The sequence below is a fragment of the Bacillus rossius genome, chromosome 10 (genome assembly GCF_032445375.1).
Source record: "Bacillus rossius redtenbacheri isolate Brsri chromosome 10, Brsri_v3, whole genome shotgun sequence".
NCBI classification, from domain to species: domain Eukaryota; kingdom Metazoa; phylum Arthropoda; class Insecta; order Phasmatodea; family Bacillidae; genus Bacillus; species Bacillus rossius.
The window spans coordinates 6,763,653-6,785,393 of record NC_086337.1 but is presented as its reverse complement, the minus strand read 5'-3'; the positions used below and the strand labels follow the sequence as shown (position 1 = coordinate 6,785,393).

The 21,741-nt window shown below is 36.3% G+C and overlaps 1 protein-coding gene across 1 annotated transcript in view; it reads left to right on the top strand.

The window, feature by feature from the left end:
* The window catches only part of LOC134535751 (probable phosphorylase b kinase regulatory subunit alpha), a 582,726-nt gene extending 561,216 nt beyond the window's left edge, over window positions 1-21,510 (top strand). The window contains exon 24 of the mRNA XM_063374982.1: window positions 13,553-21,510. Within this exon, the coding sequence (XP_063231052.1) occupies window positions 13,553-13,780 (228 nt within the window). The 3' untranslated portion in view covers window positions 13,781-21,510. The remainder of the gene's footprint in view (window positions 1-13,552) is intronic.
* Window positions 21,511-21,741: the final 231 nt, after the last annotated feature.

Genomic DNA, 21,741 nt, shown 5'->3' with positions numbered 1-21,741 from the left:
CGTATTGTACATGCGAAAGAAGTAAGGAAAATAATACTCAATGAAAACACTTGTAAAAAATCCCAGAGAATAAACAAAAAACATCCTTCGACTCGCAATAACCTGCAGATTGCGTGTTTAACACCACTTATCTAGACCATACACACAAAGAACAGGCTTTGTATCCCAAGCAGACTACTATGATTTAAACTTTAAACATTTAAACTTCAGAAGAAATTAAACATTAGTAGATAATACCATTTTTTTTTTTTTTTTGGTTCGTAATTTCCATCTTGTGGTGTGGAGCTCATTGGACTCCATAAGTTTGCTATCTACTTTAATTCAAAAGATAGTCGCATAACAAGATCTTGCACATTAGAGTTACAGAGCAAGCAATGTGTTATAAAAAAAAATCATGAAAAATGTAAGGTAACTAATTAAATAAATTCTGTAATCTTGTGAGCTCAATCCTTGCTGAAGCAAGGATAGAGTTCTATCACGACAGAATTCTAAATATAAATTAAATAAATTCTGTAATCTTGTGTTATCTATCCTTGCTGAAGCAAGGATAGAGTTCTATCACGACAGAATTTATTTAATTTATACAGTAAACTCTCGATTATCCGTGTTAATTGGGACCTTCCGATGCCCGGATAATTGAACGCCCATAAAAAAAACCGGATAATCCATTTCACCACTTAAAAATGGTGCATTTACTGGCAAAAGAGTGTCTCTTCAGTAGAATTCTATGAGTACAAGCAAAGGCTTTGTATACCGTGTCCCGGCTTATTGGACCGTAAACAATACTGGCACTGTGTTGCCGCCATCCTTCTCCTGTCCCCTTTATTGCTACGGGAGGGAGAGCGGCTTCAGTCCCAACTCAGCATCTCCCTCCACCCTTTTAAGGACCTATTATCTGGGGTCACTACAAAATAAGTGTCTGAACCACAGCACAATAGTATACACCTTTTTTTTCCCCTTTCCAGCTATTGCATTTTATTTTTCTACCTCGCGCGGCAAGATATTGTTTCTTGTTAATTCCGCCTAATAAAATTAGGATGCACTTTACAGTCATAACTACGAGTATGGGATACTACGAGACCTTCGAAGTTACGAGAGTTTTGAAATGCACCGTCAGTTTGACTACGTAAATAGTAATCCTAAACTAATCTGGTTATTACGAGTGCTTCCTTGTTGGCTCTTTCGTAAGAAAGAGTGATTTAAATGGCATCTTCAAACAAGGAAAAATACCGTTAGTTGGAAGGAAAAAAAGGTTCACGCAGTAAACAAAGGCTGAGCTTTCTCACAAAATTTCCTTTGTCTAGTTGTGTGGAGGAACCAGGGATACCGCCGCTATGTTGAGATGCGCCACACAAAGAATTCACTTTTATTAATATAATATCATTAAAGTTGTGAACATTACTGTGATAATGTAAAACACATTTGTGTGTCAAATTTACGTATGCGTTTGGTTTGAAGATAAATAATAATGTAAATAACTGCGTGAAAAATGCCTCTTCCAGCCGTCAGGAGTGTGGGAAGGTAAAAGATGTAGAAGGAATTTTTTATTTTATTTTTTTTAGCGTGGTGGGGCGCTGTGAAAAGAACGCTTGAAAAGAGAATGAAAAAGGGGGGGGGGGGGGGGGGGGGGGGGGAGTTGAGCTGGAAGTAGTAGTTAAGGCATTCCTTTTTGTTTTAAAGTGTGACAAATTTACGGGTGAAGGTGGCGGGGGAACGAGGGTCTGAAGGGTCAGGTAAATAGCTTTCTGACACAGCAGTAAAAAAAAAAAAAAAGCGCAGCGCAGTCGCGGCAGAGCTACACCCCGTCATTTTTTTTACAACTTCATAAAAAAAAATCAAGCACGGATAACCCGAAAACCGGATAATCCAGGCCCGGATAATCGAGAATTTACTGTATTTAGAATTCTTGAATTTATACTAAAAAATTTTGAAATTTATTATTTTATTTTGGGATTTTAATTTTGGGATTTTGGTGATTGGTTTTCCCAGAGTGTTAAAAAATTAATTATACATGAACATGTAAGAGATTTTCTCAATGTGTTCTAGGTTATTTGTCAACATTTTGTTGAATTTTCAGTGTGCTCCGCTTTTTAAAATTATTTTCAATTGTTTTGCTAATGCTCTTTAAAAAATTGTTTTCCGTCTCAAGCTTCAGTTTATGTGTCACAATTTCGATACCCACCTACTCCTGTTCATACATCACTATAAAATATTTCAATCAATCAAAATTATTTAATGGCTAGAAAACTAACACTATAAGGGTAACTGTAGGTATAAATATAAAGAATTTGACTAACTTAAAAGTTATTTTCATCCTGTTCACAACTTTTATTTAATTTTTTACCGAACCCTGTAATGTAAGCTTGTGTATTTGAATCCACCTACGTCCACTATATATTTTAATTTTTTTATAACTTTTAATAAACTATACATAAGGTCTAATAAAAGGTGACTTATATACGATGATAGTATGCTATACTGAAGACATGGAATTTGTAGTAGTGTACTTCACAAGTAGTGAAATAACCTACCTAGAGTATTTTGTTCAAAGTCAAAGATGATTGATCATGGCTGATGGACTTCTCGTGGGTCGGACACATTCGAACATATTCCGAAGGATTACGATGGTGGAGCCACATAAAGGAAGCCACATCATAGCGCCATAAGAAATACATAGAGCCAGAATACTCTTTTTTTTAAAGTGGGAGTATACGGTAAGTCTACTTCCCACGCTTGAGCTGTAGCGAAGCTTTTATATTCATGTGAATGTGGAATTTTTTAGTGTTTTATGTCCTAGAAAATTATTTTTACAGGTTTTTGGTACCGAGCGTTATTTGTGAGCGATATCTGTTTAATAACTTTCACTCCAGTTAGATATTTTCGCACGTCTGGAAACGTGTTGGAGGTTGATGTGAGTTTACGAACTGCCCTATTGGGATGCGCGTGCTGTCTCATGTTCGTGCGTGAGTAGATGAGTGGACAGATCACTTGCCTTGGCGCCAAGATGGTTCTGGTGTATCCCTTGTGTGGGTTTTCAACAAATGAAGGAAGGTGGTGGATGCGGTCAAAAGCAGATTGGGATTTTCTCTGGATACTCCCTTTTTTTTTATTCCTCACAAGTGTGTAAATGTGGCGGACATTGTTGTGAGCTTGCGAGTGTTCTTGGGTTGCTCTCGTTTCCTCTCAAAAGCGTAATGCATCGTTGTGGTGGTTATCTGTAAGTTATTTGTACGAATCATGGAAATTCGCAACCAGTATATAGAGCGAATGAGAGAGAAAGAGAGAGGTTTTGTAGGCTTTCATTAAAGCTTTTGCAATTCTGAGTGAACTAATATTTTATTATAATTGTTAATATATTTTGAAATACACTGTAATTTTATTCTCCTAAATTTGTTACACAATGATTATACTCTTAAGACATTCCTGTGTGGTTAAAAAGAAGTACAATTATTTATTTTTTTATTTTTGCAAATTTTTCCTGATGAATGCTGTTGTAGAGCTGAAATTGATGGTTTTTTTTTCTTTCCAGTCAGTAGTGTTTTTTTTATGTAAACTTGTCTGTGTGTTAGCTAGTATTTGTTTATTATTTTATTTTTTTTACTAGTTCAAATGTGATATGTGCTTACTGGTTAGTATATAGAATGCTTGGGTGTAATAAAATTTTCTGCTTCATTGAGCTAGTATTGAAAGGATTCTTTGATCTGTTTTGAATTTTGAGTATTTTTTTTTTGTCTTCTATAATACTAATTGATCTATCTTTCATGCATATAATCGTGGCTCAATGTATCTCGGTGAACTTTACTTATATTTTCTGGAATATGAATGTTAAGTTGGCTAGTGCAATTATTACATTAATACATTGTATGTACTTAAGGTTTGAGAACAGCTAATTTTTTTTTTTACCAAGTTATGCAGCAATGTTTGACGGTTTGGGTTAGTTTTTGCAGTCTTCGTTTGCGGGTTGAATCGATGGTGGTTGTCAAGTGTGTTCAGACTTCGGGATCTTATGTTTTACACAAGTCGGTTTTATTATGTCTCACTGGGGTTTTAACGTTGCCTTTTTTTGTGGTTTATAACGTATTTACTTTTATGTGAGTCTTTTAAGATAATTTCATATTGATTTCGCCCCTATAGGAATCCCGGTCTCTGAAAAGCACAACTGGCGACTCATGCTGTGCTGCGGTGGCCGGCAGAGTACAAGGTCTTTATGTCAATATGATTTCTTGGCGCCTTTGTTTTTCCTGGAGGGTTGTGACATGTTGGAGAATAATCTATTATTTTTGTTGTGTTTAGAAACTATTGTTGGTGCTATAATTGTTTTATATTTATTCTAGATGGAAACATTACGTCTGAATTCGTTGGTTTTATTTTTTTATTCTCCACTTTGTGTTTATGTGGGATTTCATTGGATTCTTAGTTATTTAAAAGTTGTACATATCCTATTTTTTGTCTTTAACCATTTTCTCCCTCCGTGCATTGTCGAGCGTCTAGAAACGTGAATGTGTGTGAAAATACGGTTACATAATATGTGTAAAGCTTTAGGTTTCTGTGAGATGGTTGGCGCATTCACGTATTACTAATATGCTACGAAGGCATAATTTATGTTTCACTTAAACATTTATTTTGTTAAGTAAATTATATATATATATATATATATACATATATATATATATATCTATATGTGGTTTTCCCTGTCCTCATAGGCAATACAGTCAATTTACGATGCTTTTTCCATTACTCTGATGTGTTTTATTCACTTCTTATTTGTTACGATTCACTTTCCCTAATGTTTTTTTTTTACTCGTAATATTATTTCCGTAATTACTTAACCATGTTTCCAGCGGTGGTTACCGTACTTGTAATACTTTATTTCGCATTTACAATATACAGTTACACACGTGGTTTTTCTGAGAGCGCGCAAGAGTTGTGAGCATGTGCTGCAGGGAGGGGCGGGGGAGGACGCAAAAATAGTTTATTCACTTCGAGACCGTGCCAGCTCTTCCAGCACACTGCCTCCAGAGCTGTAGGTATCCATTGTTTCGTTGAAACAACGAGGAAGAGCGATGGAGGTAGTTACGCCTCCTTGCGAAACACCACTCGGTTCCTACCACCTACCACATGCTATTGGCAATAATAGATACTACATAATTTAAAGGATGAATTTGTGTTCCGTGCTCTTAATATACAATGAGAGCTCATAAATTTTTTTTATGAAGATTTTAGTTACCTTACATTTTTCATGATTTTTTTTATAACACATTGCTTGCTCTGTAACTCTAATGTGCAGGATCTTGTTATGCGACTAATTAAAGTAGATAGCAAACTTATGGAGTCCAATGAGCTCCACACCACAAGATGGAAATTACGAACCAAAAAAAAATGGTATTATCTACTAATGTTTAATTTCTTCCGAAGTTTAAATGTTGCTGTGTCGCATTCATAGTAGTCTGCTTGGGATACAAAGCCTGTTCTTTGTGTGTATGGTCTAGATAAGTGGTGTTAAACACGCAATCTGCAGGTTACTTGCGAGTCGAAGGATGTTTTTTGTTTATTCTCTGGGATTTTTTACAAGTGTTTTCATTGAGTATTATTTTCCTTACTTCTTTCGCATGTACAATACCGAAGCGCAGTGTCTATTTGGAGTGTTTAATGCAAGAAATCTCTCCAAGTTTAGTTAAATTGCTCAAAAGCGCTATTGATGCAGCATGAAATCTTCAATTTAAATTTATTTTCTGAAGAATAAAATGTAAATAAATAATCAAACAAAATTTCTTGTATAAATTACATTTTAAAAAATTATTGTAATGGCAATGTTAAGATTAAAATTTTTTTTTTTAGTATGTCTAGCAAAATAACAATTTTAGTTTATTAACATTTACTTTAGTAATTTTGGAAAAAGTTCATATTAAGCAAATATAAGTAAATATTAAAAATACCTATTTAATAAATTTTCGTGGGAAGAGAAAAAATCTATATATTGTTCATGGTTATATTATGTGTTGGTAATACACAACACTATCTAGTGACCATCTCTTGTTTATATTTAAACCTAGAACTATTTCATTAGGTACGTTACGATATTTAAGAGAAATTTTTGAGATATATTTTGTATTTTTTTTTCTATTGTAAAATTGCTCTTTTTTACGTATGTCATAGGCAAGACACGTTCTTTTCTCTCACCTTATTTTAATCTTTATTACCAGTAGTGATGATACTTGGGTTCCACTTTGATCTGATGACAAACGAGTATAGAGTGTTTTTCTGCTTCTCCAGTATCTACTTCTTGTCATGCTATGTCAGTTTTATTTTACGGTGCTATTGTGCATTACTTGTCAAAACTCCACTTTGTCGGAAATGTAACATTGATTTATGTTATTGCACTTTCTGTTTTTGATTTAATTTTAGCAAGTAGTGGCTTCTTTTTTTTTTCCAGACCTTTACTTTTCTTTATTGACTAACTACATGTTCTGGAGAAGTTGAGTATGCATCTTGGAGCACTCGGAGACTTGTGGTTTATTTGCAAAATAATTTTTATCCTATATTCACGAGAGAATGGGGATATAATGTGCCGCATTTAAGATTTTTTTCTTACTTACCTACTTGTGACTTTCCCTGTCCGTGTTTGTAATAGTGCGAAATTGTTTCTGTATTTATTTTAAATATTTTTATTTACCTTGCTTATTGTTAGCACGGGCAGAGTTTTAACTGTATGTTTCACTAACTGTTTGATAACACTGAATGTGTCGAACACTCCAGAGGAAAATGTATCCAAGACAAGGTGTGTGTCGTGGGGCTCCGATAGGTAAGATTTCAATATTTCATTGGATGTACAACTCCTACTCATGAAAACTGTGTCTCACTATCTATATCTCCTCAAAAAAATAAGCTTTTCAGCAGCAGCTAATTTAATATAAAACATAGCACATATAAATAAATAAATCTGAAAACTATCTTGTAATGTTTTTAACTAAGGTTGACGTAATGTTTTTTTTATCTCATAACATCTTTAGCTACACTGAATAAACCTGTGATTATTCCATTTATAATAATATTACTTTCCGTTATCAATGCAAGAGGTAACTATGAAAGTAGTTTCACATGTTGGTAGAAACACCATGGAAATAGTGTGTTGCATGCTAACAAGGTGTCATTATTTCGGTGGTTCTGGTGTGGTTTCATAATGGTTAAGACTTACGAGTTGGGTTTCAGGACTCTTAGTGTGCATTTGTGTGTCCTTTTTGACACATGCGTGTTCTTTGTGTGTAAAACAATCCCTGAGAATTAGTGTTTATACTTTGGAATATTTATTTAATATATGTACTTTACTATTGGTACACAGAAACCTTGAAAATTTTTAACATAATGCAACCACATGCACTACATAAGATGAAAATACATATATTTTCTAACTACAAAGAGTTATGAAATAGATATTTTAAAATTTTATTTTGCTTCTTTTAAAGTGTGAATCTATGTTGAGAGCTTGGATCGATGATTAAATGTATTTTACATTTATAACGTATGTTTTCATATCAGTAAAAATTGATTTCTTAAAACTTATGTTTCTCCTTCAAAATCAATCTATATTTTTTTGTCCAATGTAAAATTTTATCATATGAGTTAACATTTTAAAGGTTTTTATATATAGATTTTTTGTTTTCTTTGTTTGACATGTTTTCAGAGAGACTAATTTCTCTAATTTCATGTCGCATAAGTGCTTCGTTAGGCCTTGTAGTGACATGTCAGGTTCCTTCAGTGGGGGTGTTGCGGGTGGGATGGGGCGCTGGCCTCTCGATCGACAGGTCATGGTTTCGTTTCTTTTCCCTGCTTTGTTCATGGATTTGGTGATACGGTTGTTCTTTCCCTTTTGTGTATACGTTAGACAGTACTTATGTTTCGGATGCTTTATAGCATATTTTGAGATTTTGTAATTGGGTGTAGGTTTTTTATGGTCATTGATATTTATTTGTGTTGTTGTCATTTCTCGAGCAATGCCATTTGGTGGAGTGTATATGCTGCCTGGAGAGTGTGGTTGTTTTAAATGTTGAAGAGAAGCTTCGTTTTTATATTATTCTTGTAGATAGGTGTTTTTATTTTTAAGACTGTGTAGAATGTGTGTTTTCAGTATTGGTTTATTGGCTTTCTGTAGTTGGGTGACAGAGCTCTATTGTGTTTTAATTATGTTTTGCCTAATGAAGTCACTTATCTGGTTTAATTTTTTTTTTTTTTAGGGAATATGCGCTTTTGTCCTTACATGTCTGCATTATTTATTTCCTCAATGCGTTATTGAATTAGTATTTTTATTACCTATCTTGCGATTATGTTTGGCTTGTTTTAGAGTTGCCTGATCACAAAGGTTTTTGGCTGTTTATTTTTTAGGGTGGCATTCTTTTCCATTAACACTATTTTAAAACATATTATGGTTGTTTTCTCACGGAGGTGATGGTCTTGTTTAGATTATCGCTTTTGTGGTTATTGAGTTTTTATCTTTTGTTTCCACGTTTGTTTTGTAACGTGGTTTATTTTTTTCTATTTACATGGAAGCCTATTTTTTGAAGGATTTTCTTTATTTCTCTTAATTTTGTTTAGAATTTTACTCTCTGCATCTTGCGAGTCTTTTCTCGAGACGAATCTTGTTCTATTGTTGTGGGATATTTTTGATTAATTTATTGTTTATTGTTTTTTGCTGGCGTTTTAATTTCTCTGAATGGCGAGAAAGAAGTATTTTTTTTTATCTACATTCCGCTCATTTATGTTCGTGACTGGTATCTGTCGCATACATTGCTATAGCATTTTGTTAATATAATTGATTTTTTCAAATCACATTGTTTTGTTTTGCGCGATAACGTTAAATTAATTTAATAATGTCTATTCATAACTCTAAATTTTTACTAACGTGTAATTTTTCGTATTATAGCATAGTGTTTATTTTGTAACAGCCATATAGTATGTTGATATATAGATTGAACACACTGAGCTCATGTATTCCGAGATTATTAACTTCATGTATCACTGGGTTGTACTTTTTATTTTGTGTTCTATGCTTAGGCGAGTTCCGTGACTCTTACGTAAAATAGCACACGGCACGGCGTTGTAAACAGATTTCTCGGCCAACGTCTTAACAAAGTACATTGCTATGTTACTTTTGTCTGGAAGACACACGTAATATTTTAAGTGTGGGGAAATAAAAATTTTTATTTGGGAAGAAATTTTAATAATATTAATTGAAAGACTGTATAGCTCTCCGCGAGCGCTCACGCCGCATCCCTACGCCGCGTGAGGTCGTCTGGGTTATTATTAAATAACAAGGGTGGGGATACGCACCGTCACTGACACCGTTTGCGATGCTCTCTCGCGACTCCAGCCCTTGGCAATATTTAAAATAATTTTTTTAATATAATGACTATAGGAGAGAATACTATCTATATATGCACAATACATTCTTTTAAATGACAAGTGTGTGTGACCTAATAAGAATACTTTTAATAAAATGGGTGACATAATATAAATAATATTTCGTTTTTTTAAATAATTGCCACTGTATATTTAATTACTGGAAAAAAACAATATATAAATATATCACTAAAAGGAACCAAAAAAAACCGTGTTTGAATTCGATGATATCCGTAAAAAGTATATTTTTTTATTAACACATAAATATTGCTATAAGCATAAGTAAAGCCTATAGCTTTTTTTCATTATAGTGGTATCTAAGATGACAGACATGCTACACAACAAATTAACCATAATATGACTATACTGGTTTAGTACTATAATAAAAATAAACATGGCTGCCCTCCAGTGTGTTTTTTGAATTTGGCGCCTAGTACTATAAAAAATAAACATGGCAGCCCTCTAGTGTGTGTTTTGAATTTGGCGCCTACTACCACTACTACTACTACTACTACTATAGTCATAGAGTAGTGGCTGCCGAAATAATAATTTTATTTTATATTAAAATTGAAAAAAAAACAATGACTATAATGGGGGGGGGGGAAAGATGGCTGACTGGTATGCTGTGCTACAATATGGCGGCTTACAGCAATTGATTGTTATATATAATAATATTTTTTCAAAGTTGGCTGTTCTGTATACTTCCTAGCAGCCGAAATTATTATTTTTTTTCCAATGTTGACGAAAAAATAAACATGGCGGCTGCATAGCAGCTTGTTTGAATTTCCCGCTTACCACTATAAAAAAAATATATAAACATTGCGGCCGACTAGCAGCTCGTTTAAATTTCCCGCCTAGCACTATAAAGAATATAAACATGGCGGCCGACACTATATATTTCAAATTTCCCGCTTACCACTATAAAAAAATCTAAACATGACGGCCGGCAATATATTTTAAATTTACCGCCTAGCACTATAAAGAATATAAACATGGCTACTTTTTAAAAATTACGCAACACAAAATTTTTATAAGCATATATACAACATCTGAAATTATTTTTTCCAAAATGGTCTCTTGGTCCTGTGGTTAGCGTCGTGGACTATCAATCCAGAGATGACGGTTCGAATCCCCGCCGCCCGCCATTCCATTTTTGTACTTGTAAAAATAATTCCGGTGCACGCGACACCAACGCTCCCTAGCTTCCTAATTTAGAACCATTCACACAGCCTCCACGTGACGTCAACAACCACCTGCGGATTCCCTCCACGTGGCTCCCGGCAACGCCCACCCGGCCACGTGGTGCCACCCCCACCTCCTGCCACGCCTACCCAGGACATGCGCTCAGACATCCAACTGTTTCCTTTGTTTACAGTGTCCTGGAACCAGCACTGTCCCCCTACTCAGGTCCCTAACAATACCATTTATTCTCATTTGATTTGGGGGCCTAGGCACGCTTATAGGCTCATGGGGTAATGCATACCCTCTTTTATCACATAATTGTCGCACTCACATAATGGTCGCACCTATATTTTAGGCCGTCAATATTGAGATAAAAAAAACTTCTCACGTAAACGTCGCTTTATTTTTTTGGTCCCGCTTTGTGTAGGTATCATTTCCGTATAAAACTACAGTTGAGTCCCGTTATAGCGAGGTGTCACGGTTTTTGGTTTGATCCTCGCTATTGCCGTATTCTCGCTGCAACCGATTTGGGCAGATTATGGCCTCCAAAAAATAAAAATTAACCGAAAATAGCATAAAAAATTGTGTTTAAACCTGTATAATGGGAAAATAACAGGTTATATTAACGAAATCTTAATTTCTGTGAGCAGATGTGTGAATTCTTTTTAAAATGATACCCCACAAGTATGGATGTGATCACCAATTGCGTCAAAATAATCAGAATACCCTACCAAGCCACGTAAGTATAGCATCTCAGCCTTCAATCGATTACTCGACTTGGCCCGCGGCCGACGCAGCATTGTCCTGCTATCTATGTCTATTGTCGACTAGGGCTGTCTGCTAGCGGCCATGTTGGTTCGGGATGTTGCTAACAGGCGGTGTTAGTGTAGCGCGACGATTTAATTCCTTACAAAAAAGCAGGAGTGCGGCAACGCACGTATGCCCCAAACGAAATAGTCGCTGGAAAAATATACTTTTTTCAGTTAAAGAACCCTGTAAACTTTTTTAGAAAATAAATTTGGGTTTAAACTCAAACCATCAGATACCCCAACAACTGACCGAAACAAAATTTACAAGAAAATTGTCCTAGCGATTCGGAAATAAATACGGTAGTGCCTACTATTTGTCAGATGGTAAAGAAATAACGTGACGTGTTTGTAAACATGTCACTACTGAAATAATACCAAACATGTTTATAAATATTTTTGTATTATTAACGCGATCAATTAGCAACAAGTATGAAGTTGGCTTTGACTTTTTGGCCTAACATACAGTAAGTCCTCTATTTACGTCGTACCGATTTACGTTGTTTCGGATTAACGTCGCTAATGTTTGAGTACTCATGTTTCAATTTAAGTTGTCGCCGATTCACGTCATTGTAAACGTCGTTTACAATGACCGTAAATCTTTATTTTAACCAAAACACCGTGCATAATTTGTTTATAATTCTTTGTTTCCTTCGGTAGTTAATTTATACTATGTAGCGTAAGCTACACGTTCACCGCCTTATCTTATCATACATCATGAGGGACGCTTCCTGCTCTCCGCTGCTCTCCGCGCGGTGATGCAATACTACCAGCCCGCCCGCTCGGCCACCCACGTATCTCGCACGTAGAAGTGTTATCTACTTCCCGCAACAACACAGCATTTTCTCCTACCCCTTCCGGCCGACCTTGGGCCGTGGCCGGCCGGTGGCATGAAACATGGCTCATTTTGCGTCGTTTCTATTTACGTCGTGGTTTTCAGGAACGTAACCCCGACGTAAACCGAGGACTTACTGTAGTTATAAACAATGTTATTATCGTTAATGAAAATGTCCCAACAAATTAATTAAGAGCATTTATATTTTTAAAAAAATAGTGCACATTGTTATGTTTAATGGCGGGAAAAAATAGATTTTGTCTATTTTCTAAATAATAAGAAATGCGTACAAGTATATGTATGTTCAAAGGCTTGGTTTATTCGACTCGAGCATACCTTGGCCTTGAAGCCAGCCAGTGATGCTGTGACTGTGAAGGCGCAGGCACAGATAACTAACGGAAGTTTGATAAAAGAAAGAAAGGACGGGATTCTATTTTAAAAGCCACGCACTTAGGTGGCGTCTGCAAGGCTGAAGAATGTGACAGGTGTCTACGGCAAGATGTCTAGTGGCGAGCGAGAAGGGTGGAGATAAAGCAGACAAATAACCAAGGCGCACTTTACGCGATCACGCCGTAAATTCCTCAAAAAGACCTCATTATAGCCGTGTTCTCGCTATTACCGTGCTCGCTATAACGGCATTCTCCTGTATGTATTTTAAAGTAGAAATCTAATATTGATTCGGACATTACCACTTACGTATTTAATTAATGGTAATACGAAGTTGTCTGATGTCTAAATTTTCTTTTAAAGACTTTTTTAAAGGTTATTTCATTTATCTGATCGTCTGCGTCGCTGCGGTGTACCACTTATAAACATGTAGCCAACGCTACATTCATGTTTCGTTATGTTGCTAACCGTATACAGCGCGCTTACGTAGTCAAATATCGATATCTCATTGATTGCATGCAATGCGCACTCTCTGTCGAGTGCCAAGTTAACTACATTTGATGGCCTGCACTCTTCCGTGGTAAGTGTGTACTACAACGATAGTTATGCGTTCCGTCTCACGTTCGCGTCACAGTTTTAGTTTTTCTATTTAAAGTTGAAGAAAGGTTTTGTCGCATGACTTATTAATTTAAATTGTTTGGCGTGCTCTTGTATACTCCACCTTTTTTTTAAATAATTATTCTTTTCATTAATGGGTTTTGTTTTTATGAATAACTTTACCTAACAAAAAAAAATGTATCACATAAATGTCGCACCCCTACTTTTAAAACTTGATTTAGTATGAAATGTTGGACAGTTATGTGATAAAACACGGTAATAACTAATATTTGCAATTGGGGTAGCAAGTATGTTAGGCGGATGCAAGTGCAGGACTGGGACGGTGCTGCAGATGCGCGTGAACGGAGACGCGACGCTGTGCTGTGCCAAGCCGAGCGACCACAGGGAGACCACGGCCGCGGGCACGCTGCTGTGCGGGGGCGCGGCCTACATCTGCCAGCACTTCTACGACAGCGCGCCCAGCGGCAGCTACGGCACGCTGAGCTACCTGGTGCGGGCCGTGGCCTCTCAGCTGGACGTGCCTCAGGAGCAGGCCGAGATGGACTGTGCCCTCATGTAGCCAAACTGTGTTGTTCATTTCCAGAGTTAGCTCATTTAGATATAAAATTATATCTAATTTTGCAAAATAAGAACTTATGATTACTTGTGCTTTTCAGTGGTAAATATAATAGATTTTGTCACACAATAATTAATTAATAAACGTACATTATTACCTATCAATCACAAAAATCATTTACTGGGACACACAGTAAACTATGAAATGAGTTACTCAGAGTTAAGGCTAAACAAAAATTTATTTGACAGTATTATTTTAGTTGTGCAATGTCAAAGAAATCTAGGCTTAATATGGTTATGTAGTTGTATTTAGTGTATAAATTTTTCCTATAATAATTTTTATTAATAGAACTGTTGCATGAGCCTGTCATTTATTTTATTTCTTAATTATTGTACTTGTTTTCTGATTATTCAAGTAATGTCAGTTTTATTTAATTACACTTATAATTTCGTTTTTTCACTTTTTTTGTTAATAAATTAATTTTATTTGCTTGAAGTAAATTTGATTCTTTATATAACAGGAGACAATGACTTTAAAAAAACTGGAATGAATTAAAAACTAGGAGAAACAAAGTCTTTTTTTTTTGTTTCACCTTTTATCTAACTTTTAAATGGCTGTATTATTTATAATTTTTGGGGAGCGTAGACACTTTAAGCTTTTATTCTTGTTTATATTTGTATTTACGTGTACAAATATAAACTCCAGAAAGTGCGTGCGACGTTTGCAGTGAGCTTGCGCAGCGAGGAGCGAGAGTGTGGGTGTGGACGCAAGGCAGTCTAGCCGTGGCACAAGCGCACGACACCGGTTTCCAAGGTGTATTCGGCGCGATGCCGTGAATGGAACTTTTTATAAAGTATACGAGTATGTTTGTCTGTAACAAACTTGATAGTATGTTTACTCGTGTGACGTTCCTGTAATTAACGAGTTGCATGATAAAAATTTCCATGTGGAAATGTGAAATGGATATTCATATGCGGAATCGTGTAAACACCATGTTTGGTGCTACGGGGAAGCTGACAGTGAAACCTGCTCTGAGTATTCAAGGGTATTTTTGCGTCCTTTTCACCGACTGCACTTGAGGCGTGAGTTACCTCACTCACACAAATAATGTTCCAAACTGGCCTTCACAATTACAAATAAGTGTGGCCCCGTCATCCTGTTTGCAGAGTTGCGAGCCATTCAAACCCAAACAAGACCATTAGGGTGTTTTAAAGAGAAATGCATGGGTGTAGCCCGTTTCGGAGTCCCAGAAAACTGTGAAGATTTATGACTCGTTTTTACACTAAATATATTGTTAATTGTGATGTACATTTTTTTTAGTTGATTATGCCGGTATAACTTTTAAATAAACTTTTTGTGAGATCTTTTCATGTAAAAAATAGTTTCATACATATAGTTTCTTTAAGCTCCTCAAATTATGTTGTATCTACGAACTTGTTAATAATTTTAGTAAATACAGGAGAATCCCGTTATAGCGAGCACGGTAATAGCGAGAACACGGCTATAACGAGGTCTTTTTGAGGAATTTACGGCGTGATCGCGTGAAGCACGCTTTGGTTATTTGTTTGCTTTATCTCCACCCCTCTCGCTCGCCACTAGACATCTTGCCGTTGACAGCTGTCACATTCTTCAGCCTTGCAGTTGCCACCTAAGTACGTGGCTTTAAAAATAGAATCCCGTCCTTTCTTTCTTTTATTCAACTTCCAAGGCCAAGGTAGGCTCGACTCGAATAAACCAAGCCTTTGAATATACGTATACTTGTACGCATTTCTTATTATTTAGAAAATATCTATTTTTTCCCACCATTAAACATAACAATGTGCCCTTTTTTTTAATATAAATGCTCTTAATTAATTTGTTGGGACATTTTCATTAACGAATATTAACATTGTTTATAACTATGTTAGGCCAAAAAAAGTCAGATACTTCTTTATACTTGTTGCTAATAGATTGCATTAATAATACACAAATATTTATAAACTTGTTTGGAATTATTTCAGTCGTGACACGTTTACAAACACGTCATGTTATTCTGACCAATAGTAGGCACTACTATATTTATTTCCGAATCGCTAGGACAGTTTTCTTGTTACTTTTGTTTCAGTCAGTTGTTGGGGTATCTGTCCGGGAAAGGGGTGGTGATGGTTTGAGTTTAATCCCAAATTTATTTTCAAAAAAATTTTACAGGGTTCTTTAAATGAAAAAAGTATAGTTTTCCAGCGACTATTTTGTTTGAGGCGTACGTGCGTTGCCGCACTCCTGCTTTTTTGTAAGGAATTAAATCGTCTCGCTACACTAGCGCCGCCTGTTCGCTACATCCTGAACCAACATGGTCGCCAGCAGACAGCCCGCGCCGACAATAGATAGCAGCACAATGCTGCGTCGGCCGTGGGCCAAGTCGAGTAATCAATTGCGGGCTGAAATGCTATACTTACGTGCCGTGGTAGGGTATTCTGGTTATTTTGACGCAATCTGTGATCGTATCCGTACTGGTAGGGTATCGTTTAAAAGAGAATTCACACATCTGCTCACAGAAATTAAGATTTCGATAATATAACCTGTTATTTTTCAATTATACAGGTTTAAACACAATTTTTATGCTATTTTCGGTAAATTTTTATTTTTTGTGGGCCAAAATCTGTCCAATTGGTTATAGCGAGGACACGGTTATAGCGAGGATCAAATCCGGAACCGTGACACCTAGCTATAACGGGACTCTATTGTATTTTAGTTGGTTTTAAGTGTCTAAATGATTTGTACCTATTAAATTTATGGTATTTTTCTGCTATATTGGCAGAATATTCTATTTTTCTTATGTGTGGACACGTAAACAAATAACTTTATAATGGTATTATAGCTTTGTGTCTCGCGCACGTAATTAAATGTTAATAATTTTTTTTAAATCCATTGTAAAACTAAATTTTACATATTACCAAAGACTAGTTTTTTGCCTCATTTGTTTATATATTATTATTTCTATTAAATGTTTAGCATCCTTTTTAGTGAGTTTAAATTCTCTTTACTACTATCACGCATCCTAAGGCTAGAGCCACACTTGCGACCTGGTCGCCGCGACCAGGTCGCGGTTGTTTTACCCGGCCACGATCTGAGTGCTTGGCGCAACTCCAGAGACTAGTTTGTGTCATGGCGCCACATGCTAAAGTACTTTTAGCAGTAGCAGTAGCGAGGTACCTTAATAAGAAATGCAGAAGTAGAAAATACAGTGTTCACCCTGTTAATAAGCATTGACATGTTGTCGGACAATTTCATACGTTATTTAGAGAACTAAGAAACCATGCTGATAAATTCTTTGCGTATTTCAGAATGAGTGTAGCTTCATTTGACGAACTGTGTTTGTATGTCGGAGACAGCATTGAGAAGCAAACAACACGAATGAAAAATACAATCAGTATTGAAGAAAGAGTTGCTGTAACACTGAGGTAACATGAAAATCAATAAGCTGTGCTGTAAATGAAACAATTATATTGTTTTCTGAAGTTTACACTATGGCATAACACATAATTTTAACATTGCTTCAAATTACGCATGAGTAGGGCCTGGAAAATTTCGGTGTTTTCAGTATGCAAAAAGCGGGTACTTTCAAATTAGAAAAAGTGGTGGTTTAAAGTCAGCATTTTCATTATGCAATGGAAATTTTACCGGTATTTTAAATGTTGACTAAATTGTGCAGTTTTTGAATGTAATAGTTAACATATTTAATAAACAATCCATGTATACTAGGAATAGACTAATAGGAATAATAACAGCGTATTAAATCCAAAACAGTTACACAAAACAGACAAGTTGCTATAGATGTTTTTTGCAACTACAAATTTTCTTTTTTTTTTTCGGCTGCCGATGCCGCATGCTTAGCCGACTTTAGGTGTTTGTCAATGGAATCTTTTCTTTCCCATGAAACTTTACAGTTGCAAAATTTGCACATCACTGTGCTATTGTCAGTACAATAAAACCCATGTTTCTGATACTGATATGCTCGGTCTTGAGCACTCAAAGTATTATTCGGCATTTTCAAACTCTAGACAAAAATATGTTGCAACATACTACATACAGGCTGTTACAAAAACAATCAACTAAACTTGGCGCGCAAATAAATATCAGCAATGCCACTACGTTGGAAACGCTGTCGCGGATCGTGACGTCAACAACAGATGCTGGCTGCATGATAGTCACGCATGCCCGCACACTCCCAGTCTCGCTGCGCAGACTAATTTTGTACCTTCAAAATCATTATTTGCTTATTCTCTTCCTATTTACGAAGTTACACAAAATAAACAACTACGGTAAGATAAATTTGTTAGTCACTAACATATGTGTTTAGCTTTACACAAAACAAAACTTCTCACAGTCTGGGAAATGCATGACCTTCGTTAAGGAAGCATTCAGTTACGTGAGAAGTTAGTAGAAGCTATGTTGGCTAACCTGGACAAACCAGGTTTGTTTTGTTTACATTTTACCGTATATGACGCAACTTGGATAAATACAAGATAGTATAAGGTTATTCTTTTGCTTTGATATAATATTTTATACACTTTTCGCAAAATACAAAAAACGCGTTGTCATATCCGGCCAAGTGTGCACGGTAGTTTAGAATTCGGCATCATATTATTTTTATTTTTCGTAGAGTGCAAAAGTTTGAGTTTTCTTGCATTCAATAAATACGGTATTGGCATAATGGAGTAGAGGAACACGGGGTTGCCACTTGAACAAACCCCGCCGCACAAATGAGAAGAAACTTAGTGCGAACTATACCCGAGATCAATTTTGAGCATCAAAACCATTCACGACCCCGGCTTATGTAAAAATGAGGTAATTATGCTGAAACACAAGACCTGGGTTAAAGGATACTTTAACCTTGCGTGATTATTAGTGATCTGCAAATACAACAGAATCCCGCTGATGCGACCCCTCACGGTTTCCGGAAAAACGGACTTATAAACGGAATGGTCGCAATAGAAAATTCGCGCCAATTTCCCCCCCCCCCCCTCCCCCCCCAACCTAAATATATCCAAATACATAAAAAATTGCCTTTGTTCGCATAGATTTCATAATCAAATAGTCTATGGTGTAAAAATGACAACTTTTTAAATTCATATTACACCTCGGACTCGCATACTCGAACAATGGGTTCCGATAAATACTCGCGCTAAGTGAATTTGCGTCACGCGAGTTCGGATATGCTAATGGGCTGGTGGTTATTTTCGTTGAAAACGTGGTGAAGGAACTTGTGTGGATCAGGTAGAAAACATTCGGCTATAAACGAAAGATATAAGAACAATGCTATCCTGAAATGCTGTGACTTGTTTTTGGAGTAGTAGATAATCACAGCGACAGACTGACAGGATGCGCTCCTGCCCTTGTCGTCAGCGATGTTTATTTTGACAGCTCAAGCAATTATCTCTTCCACGTTCCTTCACAGCGTAAAAAAAAAAAGAAAATAAAACAGGTTGGAATGCAGATGGAAAAGTAACCATGCAGTAAAATAATTATATATTTACGGCCCTGCTAAATTTTTCTATTCAATAAAATTCGAGGTATTAGTGATTTTTCAGCAGAAACTGCTCTGTGACTAATAAACAAATTGTATCATAATAACTTAAACTTATAAAGTATTTATTAACGTCGAAGGACAGTCGTATAAGAACATAAAAATATTTATTTTACCGCTGTGGGGGAGGGGAGGAGGATGCTGACAGTTTCTCATGCAGAAGGTTGAAATAAGGGAAGGAATGTGTTGAATTGTTACATGGTTTGTGGCTCTAGGAGGGATGAGCCTTGAAAAATTAGCAGGGGATGGGAGGTAAGCGTCACGTCACGTATGACGTCAAGCCGCCGCTACCGCCAGCCTGGCCGGACGAGTTTCTTACGCTCTCGCAGAAGCTACCACAGCGGCTTTTCATGCGGGCCGGTAAGATAACATGACAGCTAAGACATCTTTTCGTGCGATAGTGGATGCGCCGATCTCGGCTAGACACTGCCGCGTGGACAGTCTAGAGGGGTGGTATCTATTTTTAACCGTCTTTTGTATGCCTGCCTGCTTACAGTACAGCTCTCGCGAAGATAAAAGTGAACACATAGCGCCCAACAAAGTGTAACAGACTTGTTTATAAGCAAATTTTACTCAAATTTTCGACTTTCTCTGCTCAAATTTTTCACAGTTTCTCAAAAAACGGTTCGTATAACCGGAATGGACGCATCAGAGGGGGGGTCGCATCGGCGAGATTCTACTGTAATGGTACTTTTTGGGGATATATTCGCAGTGTAATATAGAAATGAGGTTTTCGCGAATGTACTTTTCGCGTTTACATGCGAAATTTGCACGAATTTTTGCAAAATTCGCAATCGCAAAAAATTACAGGCCCTACACATGGGACATAAAGATCTAAAACACCTAAACAGGTATTGCATTAATTATTGTTTCCATGATCACTAAACACACTAAATACACTTGACTCGCTGTCATGTGGAGACGTTGAAGAGTGATTTATTTTTTGGTGATGGTGTTGTGGTAATTCAGAGGGAGGAGGCTGGGCGCATGGAATTAATTGCATGGTATGACTTTGGTTAGCAAATGCAGGAAGTACGTTGAAAGGAGAAGTTTGTGTGTGGTTGTGTGTCCCATATGGAGACGGAATGAAAGTTGCTGGCAGTGGGTTACAATTCCCAAATGAAGGAGCATGTAATGGAGTTGACTGAGACTCTGTAATAGACTGGTTATTACTACGTAAAGCTTGTTGCATGACCTCCGTCATTCGTAGTCGAGCCCAGAGGTTGGATTCATCATTTAGTTTTTTGAACATACGCAGAAGAGACAGTAAAAACAACCTATCGCTAGGGCCATGCAATTTTCGCGATCGTGAAAAAACGACGAAAAACGCGAAATATTCATTAAATCTGATTTTCCCACGAAATTTGCCTTTTTTTTTGACAATTTACGATAAAACACGCGAAATACGCAAAAAATATTTATTAACTACTTTGTTCAACACAACAGAGACAGTGCCAACTTGTACCACCTTACTACGAAAATAATATGCAATACGTTTTATAACTGTAAACACTGCAAGAAATTTCAACAATCCTTAAAAATCTGACGTGAGTAGAGTATTAAACTTGTATTCTCATAAATTCATGCGGTAAGGGATGTGGATTGGTATCCAAACGGTATTTTTTTCCCCCGTAGCAACGTAACCATTTATAATATATTTTTTTTCTAACCTCAGATAACTTGTCGTATATATAAAGCTGTCAGAAAAAAATTAAATAGAACCATCCGTCGAAACGATCGTGGTAATATATTTTATTAACGAAGTCACGCGCCATCTTCTTTGTTGATATTGCAAATTTGACCAAACAGTCAGACTCTTTCTATGCATAGATGTGTCTATCCAGATGTAGAAAGTCGCTCACCCGAACAGTTCCGAAGTTTTCCGATCGCAAGTAAAAAAGCACCATATTCAAAGGATTAAAATATTTTTATTTTACGGTCATTAAGTATTTTAAATAACGCCTACCTAACCTAAGATAACGTTTAACTTCGGAAGATTTCAGGTTGTGCTTGTGGTTTCTATTTGAACTGTAAGTTATCCATCCAATACAGCACAATGTTTTTAAAAGGCAATATCGCCACTATTCCAAAATGGCGCCGTTCTGGAAATGTTCAGTATTCACAATGAATGCAACACATTAGGTCCTGAAATTCAAAAAAAAAAAAATTTTCTTGGAAGTAATTCATTGTTGGTTAGTTCAACATGCCAAAAACGTGTAAAGGAATTTAAAAGTGATGGCTTTTTTATTTTTAATGAAGGAAGTAAAATTATGATGTGCAAGTATTGCACAAGTATTGTATATAGTGTGGAGTGGCTACGAAAATACTTGTAAATGGTTCTTGATTTGACTAGCATATTATTCCATACGGTGCATGTATATAAGCGAGTCCTAGACAG